Here is a 10,956-nt window from a genome sequence, read left to right on the forward strand (position 1 = left end):
ACCTCTGAAATTAAAAAAAAAAATCTCTTGAACAACAGGTAAAGGTTAGCAACATGGAAAAAATCTGATTATAAAAATCCAGCCTGAAACAACTATCTCCTTAATTCTTGCTAGCATGGAAAGAATGACCTAAATGAACAAACACTCCATCCATCATACATCTTGTTTCATTAGCCAGTATGTGAATCTACACGATTGCTTTACCTGTTAGAATTAGCAGCCAAATGTCACTCAAATCACAGCTGGCCTCCTTGAAAAAAGGAAGAATACATTGGACGTTGTAATCATAGATGTATAAAAAGATGGGATACTTACAGTTGGAATCTCTATGATCATAGGTCTACTATATCAAAGCTGATTTGAGCTAAACTACAACAATCACAACAACTTGTTCCTCTATATAATCTTGTGGATTATGTAGTTTTTGGTGTTTAGCTTTTGGTCATTACTGATTCTATAGAGGTATAATCAAAAACTTTGTGGCCATCCCATTTTTTGTTTTTCTAGGACGTTGCATCCAGCGCAACATTATCCATGTATTTGTTTTAAGATAATTGTGCCATTGCCAGTACCGCTGGATTGGCCCTCATGCCGGTGGCACGTAAAAAACACCCACTACACTCTTGGAGTGGTTGGCGTTAGGAAGGGCATCCAGCTGTAGAAACTCTGCCAGATCAGATTGGAGTCTGGTGTAGCCATCTGGTTCGCCAGTTCCCAGTCAAATCGTCCAACCCATGCTAGCATGGAAAGCGGGCGTTAAATGATGATGATGATATATATAATTCTTATTCCAGTAAAATTGAAAGTGCTATTAAGTATAAAAAACACTTATTCTATTATTAAAAGGAATTTTGGCTCTTAATAAAACACTGTTATTTTTATGAATGGAATAGCAGCACTGGCTGAATTTTCTTTAAACTGTACAACTTTAATTATTGCTGATATTATGACATTTTTCTCACATGGCAAAGTTATTCAGTTTTATTTCGTTTTCTTTTAAGTTTTAGTGTTTAGAATCCAGAATGTCATCCCGAAATGCCAAAAGGGGCCGGAAGGACTCACCTAATTCTGAAGTAAGAATTTTAATTTTTTTTTTTTTTTTTTTTTTTTTTGTATTTCTCATTGGACTTAGATTTTGATTTCATATCCATCATAATTATTTAACATCCGTTTTCCTGCTGGCAGGGTTTGGATGGTTTGACAGGAGCTGACCAGACTCCAATTGTCTGTTGTGGCATGGTTTCTATGGCTGGATGCCCTTCCTAATGCCAACCACTTTACAAGGTGTGCTGGGTGTTTTTTATGTTCCACTGGCATGGGTGTGTTTACACAGCACCTGCACAAGTGCATTTTACGTGGTACTGGCACCTGTAAAGGACAAGCCTGTATGTATGGATGACTGCAATTTTACTTCACTTGAGTTTGTCTTCTCAAGTACAGTAAATCAAAACTTCTGGTCCCTTGTCATTTCCTCAGTGGGGCCAGATAGGGATAATTGACCGAGTAGTTTGCTCATTCAACATTTTATGGGGTAAAGAAAAAACACAAATTTGCTCTACAATCCCTAACTGTAGTTTTAAAATATTCTTGGAAGGAATTGTAATCATTGCCAGGAATGTAACACAAGTCACTCCAAAAACTTATTGAGAAATCTGATATTTTCCAAATATCTTAAAAATTAATTTTTACAAAAATTGATATACTCATCTAACATTTACAGTAAGAGTGGTTCTTATTTCTTGTACAAATTTCCAAAAGTAGATATTTCCAGCCCTTACCAGTACATGGTGTGAAAGACCCTTAAGTTTTTATTTATTATACTGTGTTGAAAGCTTTGTGTTTCTGTTTTGCTGGATTGATTTAGTTGTTGGTTAGTTCAATGTCAGGCCTAATTCAGAAATCTGATCTATGGTCAAAAGCTTGCCTGCTATCTCCATCCATCCATCAGCCCAGAATGGTGTACTGAGGACTACTATAAAGAAAACTTTGGAGATTAACCATAGAAAAAAAACAAACTAATAACTGAACAGCAAACACAAATTGTGAAATTTTATCAAAACCAAGGAACAATAATCCTGATCCAATAAGCATATCATGGCATGAGAGTGTCTTCAAGGGAATCAATGATTAGATGTTTGATAGATTGTTTTGTGAAATGGCGTTCAATAAGCAACCTTCCACAAAGAGACAAGCCTCACTTGGTTAGGAATGAAGCCATAGTTGAGCTTGTAAAGGAAAGTTTCAAGGACATCAACTTGAGGCATTCTGGACACATTAGAGTCCTCTGGACTTTGCCCTGATGCATTTTTAAAATCATGAACATGTTTGCATTCAAGGATTAGCAAAGGGAACTCCTGAATTTATCCACAAGCTGATAATGTCAGATGAAGCACATTTTCATTTGAATGGCTTCTTTATGAAAATAAAGCTGTGATATTTGGTGGTTCTGAAAATCTTAGTGTAATCCGTCAAAGGAAATTGCACCCAATTAAGTGTACAGTTTGGTAAGGGTTGATGATGGGAGAAGTGACTGAACTCTGTTTTGAAAACCACATTAAGAATCTTGTCACTTACAGGATATGAATATTGGTCTATGATAAAAAATTTCTTATTCCCAACAGTTCCAGAATAAACATGGCATAGGATGGAGTGCCAGCTTGCCTAGTAAATCTAACTGCTCAGTTAAATTTTTGAGAGATAAAATAATTTCCTGCACTTACAATATAAGCTGGCCATTGTAGTATTCTCCAGATCTGAAGACTTCTGATTTCTTTGTAATGAGCTATCTCAGTGAAAAAATTTATGTTAACAAGCCTCAGACAGTCTAACAGCCGAAGAACAATATGTGGGCTGAAATCATCACTGGAGCCTGAAATGCTGAGAAGTATCATGGAAAGCACTTTAGAAAGAGCACATTTGTGTGATGTAGGAGAAATGGATGCCATATACAACGTGATTTTCATGCCTAGCATATATTTATTTCGTATACACTGTATATGATGCTATAATATTGTAAATTTAAAACAAATAAAGGGGGTATTAAATATTGAACCCCCTTTGTGATTTTTGACACGTGTCTGGATGGCATATATAAATCTACTGGTCTCTATTATTTACGTAGATGATGTGTATCTAATGCGTTCACTTTTCAGTTTAAAGAAAATATTTTTGTGGTTGGGTGTAGATTTAGTATTTCTCGATATTTTTTATAATTGAGCTCTTTTTGTATTTTTGCAGATTGTTGCAAAAGAAATGAAACCAGAGGTAAATATTGTGAATATACTTTTAAGAATTGGCATGGAATATTATGTTTACAGTCAGAAATAATATACATATATATATTTATTATGACTCTTTTGTGGCCCATGATGATGATAAAATATATTGACCATATATTTCACTTAGTTACTGAATTTTGTACTTGGTATTTGTAATATGTTTTTTGCAAGAAATTATGAAAGCTTTGATTTAGATATGAACACTTTAAAACAAGAAATTGTGTATCATAAAACCAAATTGCAGATTGGGATCAAAAGAGATAAATAGACTAGCAGGTTGAATGGTACTTTATTGATTTTACTGTACCATTCCTTTTGTTCATAACATTTGTATCCACACTGTTAACCATATCTGTGCTCCACTATGGGTTGTGTGTGGCATATTTTTTATTTGGTTTATGTAAACTATATGAATAATGGTGCACAAAGCAGTAGTGAATAAAATATATTTGTGTGAGGTTATATTTAATGTGTTCAAGTGTATTTGAACATAAGACCTTTCACTGCATAACTAATCCCAGGAGCAAATTATCTTCCTAGACATGTGCAAAATGGTATCTTAGGCTGTCATCAGATTGTGGGATGCATGCATATCTGCATCTTTTTGCTTCAACTACAAAAACCAAATCTGTCATTCACAGCCTGTAAAGAATGAAATTATTCTTATTAAAACAATAAAGTACATAAAGCTTGGTCAAACCAGAATTACATAATGTTTCATGAAACAGTGTTATATAAAATATAACCATGTGAAATCTTATTTAACATGTCTGGGTGTATTTGGACATGAGAAGGCCTTTTGCTGTGGAATTAGCCCTTGGATAAAATTCTCCTCTTGGACATAGAGCTTTTAATTTATGATTGGCTTAATGATCTGGGTTTTGAGTGGTGCATTAATCTAAGCCATGTTTTGAATATCTATACTTTCACTAGTATTACATTGGTACTTTTGGTATTTTATGCTGTTGTATGTGCAAATACATTGGCCCACTCCTCCACCTTGTGCATTAAGTATGTTGTGTAACAGTGCAAATATTGAGTAGTTTTTACACTCTGTGATTCCTGAATAATAATAAGAATATACCGATATTTTTATTGTCATTGACTATTCTTTCATTTACCAGTTTGATACCTAGCTGTCTGATATTTGTATTAGCTCTTGGTACCAACCTGCCTATCTGCCCCTTGGTCTATGATGCAAACTTTCTTGTTTAAAGTGATCTTAACATTTAATTTTAATGAAAATGTTAATTTATGTTCCAAACACCATCTTAATTATGGCAAAGTTATTTTATTAAATTCTTCACTATTTTCAAAATTAACTGAAACAAAGGCAGTGTATTTTAACAGGAATAAGGTAACAAAAGGGTTCATATTTCAATTAAGACATTTTGTTAAAAAATTTATTATACAAAACAAAATATATTACACTGGGTAACCTTTGTCTTTTAAGATGCTAATTGAAAAGTTAGTAATACCTTGCCTCCTTTTTGAGTTGTTTTGAAGTTAATTGAATTGTGTAACCAATTTGTTGGAAATATAGTGATGTGTGCTTTAACCCATTGCCTGTCCAAAGCATTTTCATAAGCTTCTCCTAAATGGCCATGCTTGTTTTCAAGTTTTTAGCTAGGCCTTGCTTCATACATTCTGACTAATATAAAGCTTTTCTTTCATAAGTGCCAAGTTACTCTGGTGGTTGAAAAAAATTTGGAAAATGTATCATATATGATGCCAGGGAGAAATGTCTTGTGTATTACATGTGATACATAGGACTGGGAAAGGATTAACCTTTTAAAATGTACAAATTTATCCACACAACAGTCTTACTCCTGGCAGAATGAAGGAAAATAGAACAAGGGAAGTGTCTCAACAATAATGCAAAGTTGAAAATGTGTAGCACTTAATGTGTATGAATGAAAAGCATTGGAAAATAAATGACAGAAGTGAAGATAGATTGTGACTGATGGAGCTCAAAGATTCTACACAGCACAAGTTGAACACCTTAATAATAATAATCTTGAGCAGAGAAAGCATTACAAAGTGATCTCACAACTCAACACAAGCTCAATCTGTTATTTAACTTGTGAATCTAGTATTGGCCTACATAGTTATATGTAGGTCTACAGAAGTTGAATTTGGTGGGCAGTCATCCTCAACATGCAGGTTTATCATCACCAACAACTTACTGGTATAACACGAGGGAGTGGAGTTTAACAAAATTGGTGGTGCTAGTATTCATGTGATTTAATTTCTGTTCTTCTGTTTTAGGCTGAGTCCAATGATGCTACAGATAACAATACTGAGGTATTTTCTTTCTCAACTATAACTTTTATTAATATCTCATTTAAAATTTAAGCCATAATTCTCTTGATTATAAATCAAATGATCACTGTTTCTATGGCTTCAAAAAGTCCACAGATAAAGAGGGAAATGGGTCTATATGTAAAACTGAACTTCGGGAAACAAGTTTGTTGAGTAAATTGAAATTAAGATGAAGTAGCATTATTTAGTTTTTGTAAACCACTTATGCAAGAAGAGTTTGCATTAATTAAAAGTTTTCTTGATTGCTATATGTTTACTTTCCATATGAATGTTATTATCCCTAGATAATTTTCCTCTGTCATTGTTATGTTCATGTGTTTTATTGTGCATGCACAGTGGTGGGTACAGCTAACCAAAAAGTTAGCTTTGCTAACCATTAATCTAACTAAAAAAGTTAGCCTTGCAAACGCTAAAAAAATTAACAGAAGGTAGCACTAACTTATAACTGCTAACTTTTATCATATGAATTTAGCTTCAGTCTGGTTTGCTCTAAAACTCTTAAAGACAGACCAAGAGAGCTGAAATTTTCATGTTGGAACTTAGATGTAGAGCTTTCCAAATAGGTATAGCATGCGAAGATCAAATGATGATCAAGATGTATGTAAATAATTAAATGAACAAATGAAATTAAGCATTAGTTTTTTCAGTCATCATACACTTTATTTATTGTACAAAAAGTATTAAATCAAAAAGGTATAGTATAGCATAGGTATCATGCCAAAATCAGATGACAATCAAGGTGTACTACTCTGGCTGGGTCTTCTCCATCATCTCGACATGATGCTGGTTGCCATTCATAAACATCAGCCTCTCAAAGTTACCTTTGGCCCTCAAAATATTTTTGCCTGTAGAGAACAGGTGCTCAACTGCAGCACTGGATGGGATGGCTGTGTTATACTTGGTGCAGCACTGGACGGGATGGCTATGTTATACTTGGTGAACAGGTCACTCAAGACCTGCTCACCCAAAAAGGCAACTTCAGTCAGGACTTTCCTCAAGACTGCTTCCAGCCAGGTCTTCACCAAATTCTGTGCCTTAAACTTCAGTGACCTGTGGCTCCTGTTCTCCCGAAACCAAGTGCTGTTGCTGAAGAAATCATCTTTCTCATCCTCGCTGCTCTCCTCATTGGTCTCCATTAGAGCAGTCTCCATGGCATTCATTACTTTCCTAACCTGGCTGTTATACTGCTCCAGCCAGATCAGGCGAAACTTATGGTAGAAGGTAGTGGTCAGCTGGCACTCCAGGTCTTCTAGGAGGAGTCCAAACCGTTTTGTGATGCCTGCCAGTATCGCATCTACCAGAGGAACTTGTTTGAATTTGGCCTCCTTCAGCGACCTCTGCCTCATCTACAGCCTTTGCAGACTCCTCAACAGGCTCTTCATCTTCAAGCTGAACAACGATGGCTTCACCTTCCATAACGATAAGCCAATAATGTACACTGCTATCGCTGACACTGTAAGATTGTCTGTAATGTGACAACATAAGTGAATACAACTCAACTGCAGAATTACACAACGTTGCTCAGCTAGCTGCTGTGTCAACCAATCACGTCTTGTCATGTGTACATGTAGTCAGCCAATAATGTGCCTGATGGATGCTTCAAGACACGCCCACAACAAACAGGAACAAACGTATGAATTTTGTTTGCGGAACTAAATTTAACGGGAGCTAATTGGTCTGTTAACGGTTTCTAAAGTTAGTGGAAACACTAATCTACTAAAGGAAAAGTTAGCTTTACTAATTAGCTGATTAGCAGAATCGTGCCCATTACTGTGCATGCATATAGATATTCTATTAGTACAGATCTAGCAGAGATGTTTGAAGACTATACTTTGTTGAGATCTAATTAAATTAGGAAGGCATAGAGTAATTCTTAGAGGATAACATGAAATAAGTTGAGCAAAAGTTTGACAGAAACATATAACAAATAGGTGATATAAGAAAGAAACAAAAGTCATGGAGAGGGGTGGAGGAATTTCAGTGTGAAAAAAATTCATTAATTGTATTCTGTTCAATATGTCTTTCAACAGTTTTGAATTTTTATTTATTGTTTTCAGGTGAAAGTTAAGAAAGGCCCTGGTAGACCTAGGAAACTAGAATCTGAAAAGAAGAAGGTATGTACATATATATATATATTATATAGTTACTCTTGCCATGGCAACCTATTAGTGGAACTGAACCCCAAACCACATAGTTTGCAATTATTTTAGATATTGCTTTGTTTTTTTCACAAAGCTTAGGCTATCAAGATGATGTTTAAGTATAATGTAATGAAATATACACGAGATGAATGATTGCAGAATTTGAATTTTAAAGACAGATTGATTACAAGTATTTAATGAATATATTAGTAAATATTTTGCTGTATTAACTTATATGAATACATAAATAGTAATCTTCTGTATTCTCTTTTTCAGTGGATTCCAACAGGCCGTTCAAGAGGAAGGCCAAGAGTTCATCCAGTTGTAAGTTATATTACAACTTGTAATTTCTGCTTGGGCATATCTTCCATAATATTTGTGCTAATTATTGTAGTTACTATTTTTGAAATGTGGAAAACCTATTTATTAAGCTGTATAATGCTTAACTGAGTACATTTTTATAAATTTAGTGTCTTTAGGCATATGATGTAGATATATCTGTGATGGAACTTTTTTGTTTTTAAATCTACTCTAATTACAGGTAAATACAGGTAAATTCATTGAAATGTAAGTTTATTAAAATTTTGTTTAAACATCACCTTTTAGAATGAGTTCATCATCTTCATCATTTTTACATCAGTATCCACTTTCCATGTTGGCATGGGTTAGGAAGGATATCACAACTCAAGCCAGTTCTTATTCAGAATTACTGCTGTCTTAGACAGATTGAAAGGCCACATCTTGCTTGTATGTCATTTTTGACTTGGTTTCTTTAGCTGGATGCTCCTTCTATCATCAACCACTTTACAGTGTACTTGGTGTATTTTGTCATGATGCCAAAACTAGGGTCATTGTCATCTCCTCAACTAGACTAAAGGGTTCTCTTGACTTATATTGTCTCTACTCACTGGTTACTTTACGTCATTTGGGTGCATTTTATTATGGCATCAGCCTTTGTGAAGTGGCCTTATACTCAAGTAGAGTCCTTGCTACTGTAGGATGTGTTTTGCCCAAGGTAATCTGATTGAGTAAAACAATAAACAGATCTGTGACAGAACAACTAAGATAAAGGGAGCAGGAGTATGATGGTTGGGGGAGAGAAATAAAGGTGGACAATGGTAAGAAGTGAGTGATGGATATCTGTAACAAGTGGTCTGGAGGAGAAGGAGTGATTACTGGAAGTATAGGAATGGCAGTGAGCTGGTACAATCATTACCATGCCGGGCAAAGTGCTTAGCAGTATTTCATTTGTCTTTCTGTTATGAGGTCAACTTTGCCTTTCATCCTTTTGGAGTCAATAAAATAAGTACCAGTTGAGAACTGGGGTCAATGTAATCAACTTTACTCCTGGATATGAGTACAAAAATCTGCCTCCCTTTGCCAAACCTTGTTGAGCTGTTGTGGCAGTGTAGGCTCATCAGACCAGCATGATCTCAAGCTATTCTCTGGTGGAGAGAACATGCTGAGGCCCTCGTCTTGCAGTGGACTGAACACGAGCAAATCAATCCAATCCAGTTGAAAGGGTGATGGTTAGAGTGTAACAGGTACCATAGTTCTTACACATAGGTTTGTGATGGGTGGATGAGGGGAGAGGATTTAATATATGCAAATCTAGTACCATCTCTCATTACATAAGTAACGTGAATCGAAGGTAAGTCATAGAAATGAATTAGCTAGTATTCATATAGGTTAAGTAGATGAATTGTTGCATTTTCAAGGGAGCTTGAGCGTGTAAAACAGGCTACATGTAAAGGTAAAATAACTTTTTAAAAAAGTTTGTTTTATAAAATGAAAATTGATATGATACTTTTTTATAGCAATTTGTGAACACTAGTGTTGTTGGTTTCATGTTTCCAATTGGACAATCCCTGATTTACTATGTATTTTTGATGGAGTGTGAAACCTAATGCAAGGAACTTTACCTGTAAAGTATTTTTTTTTGTTTTCTTGTTGGTGTTTATTTCCTACACCAATATAAATCTATAAAGTGTGAATATATATTTGTGTGTGTATATACCGATATACATACACATACGAGTTTTCACACAGTTTCCCTCTACCAAATTCTACTTGCAAGTTATTATTGAACATGAGGCTAAGGTAAAAGATACTTGCCCAGTACTGTGTATTGGAATTGAACTTTGAGTCCATGTAGTTACAAAGCAAGCTTTTTAATCATGCAGTCATGCCAATCAAAGTTTCATGGAAAAATGTAGAATGTCCTCCATTCATAATGCATTTCTTGCAGAATATGTACAGCAGAAAGTTGTTTCAGTTGACTGTCCATCAGGTGTTTTCTTTTTCTGCTGTAAGCATTTGCAGAATACAACTGGGAAATCATTATTCTCTGCACACAATCTTGCAATCATTGAATTTGTTTCCCTTTCCCCTCTTGTTTTATAGAGGTTGGCTGAATTTAAAGTCATATCCTTCTTTCAGACTTTTTCCTTTCTCACAACAATTGTCTCTACACCTCTCTTTATTTTTTAATTTTTCACAAATGATTTATTCTCAGTTGAACTGCAACATCAGCTTGAAACTGCAAATGGTTGTATCACTTTTGAGCTTCTCTTTATTCAGTATATGATAAATAATCATTGAAAATATTCATATTTACTTTATATTAAACCAAGTATTACCACTACTTACTATCTTTCAACCAAGTTACAGCTCCTCATCTGATTCAACCAATCTATACAGTCTGTTACCATTATAATTGATATTTACGAATGGTGTACCATTTTCATTCATATGTCATGCACATGTAGATAGAGAATGAATTTACTTCTTATATCTGTGCAGTCAGTAGCAAATTTCCTTTCTGCTGTTAGATTAACCTTTTTATTTTTAAAACTGTGCCATGTGTATGTTGTCGCAGTTAAATCCTCTACATGCCTGACTGAACTGTGGAACTGATCAAAACTTAATATTCAGTTTCAGTTATGGTCATCATCATCATCGTTTAACGTCCGCTTTCCATGCTAGCATGGGTTGGACGATTTGACTGAGGACTGGTGAAACCGGATGGCAACACCAGGCTCCAGTCTGATTTGGCAGAGTTTCTACAGCTGGATGCCCTTCCTAACGCCAACCACTCAGTGTAGTGGGTGCTTTTACGTGTCACCCGCACGAAAACGGCCACGCTCGAAATGGTGTCTTTTATGTGCCACCCGCACAAGCCAGTCCAGGGGCACTGGCAACGATCTCGCTCGAAA

General features: G+C 35.2%; 1 protein-coding gene across 1 annotated transcript in view; it reads left to right on the forward strand.

The window, feature by feature from the left end:
* Positions 1–10,956, forward strand: part of LOC106878911 (lens epithelium-derived growth factor) — a 25,167-nt gene that overhangs the window by 9,150 nt on the left and 5,061 nt on the right. Inside the window, exons 2-6 of the mRNA XM_014928263.2 lie at positions 1,002–1,073; positions 3,238–3,264; positions 5,547–5,582; positions 7,658–7,714; positions 8,018–8,065. Of these exons, the coding sequence (XP_014783749.1) occupies positions 1,023–1,073; positions 3,238–3,264; positions 5,547–5,582; positions 7,658–7,714; positions 8,018–8,065 (219 nt within the window). The 5' untranslated portion in view covers positions 1,002–1,022. The remainder of the gene's footprint in view (positions 1–1,001; positions 1,074–3,237; positions 3,265–5,546; positions 5,583–7,657; positions 7,715–8,017; positions 8,066–10,956) is intronic.

Source organism: Octopus bimaculoides, chromosome 4, assembly GCF_001194135.2.
Source record: "Octopus bimaculoides isolate UCB-OBI-ISO-001 chromosome 4, ASM119413v2, whole genome shotgun sequence".
Taxonomy (NCBI): Eukaryota; Metazoa; Mollusca; class Cephalopoda; order Octopoda; family Octopodidae; genus Octopus; species Octopus bimaculoides.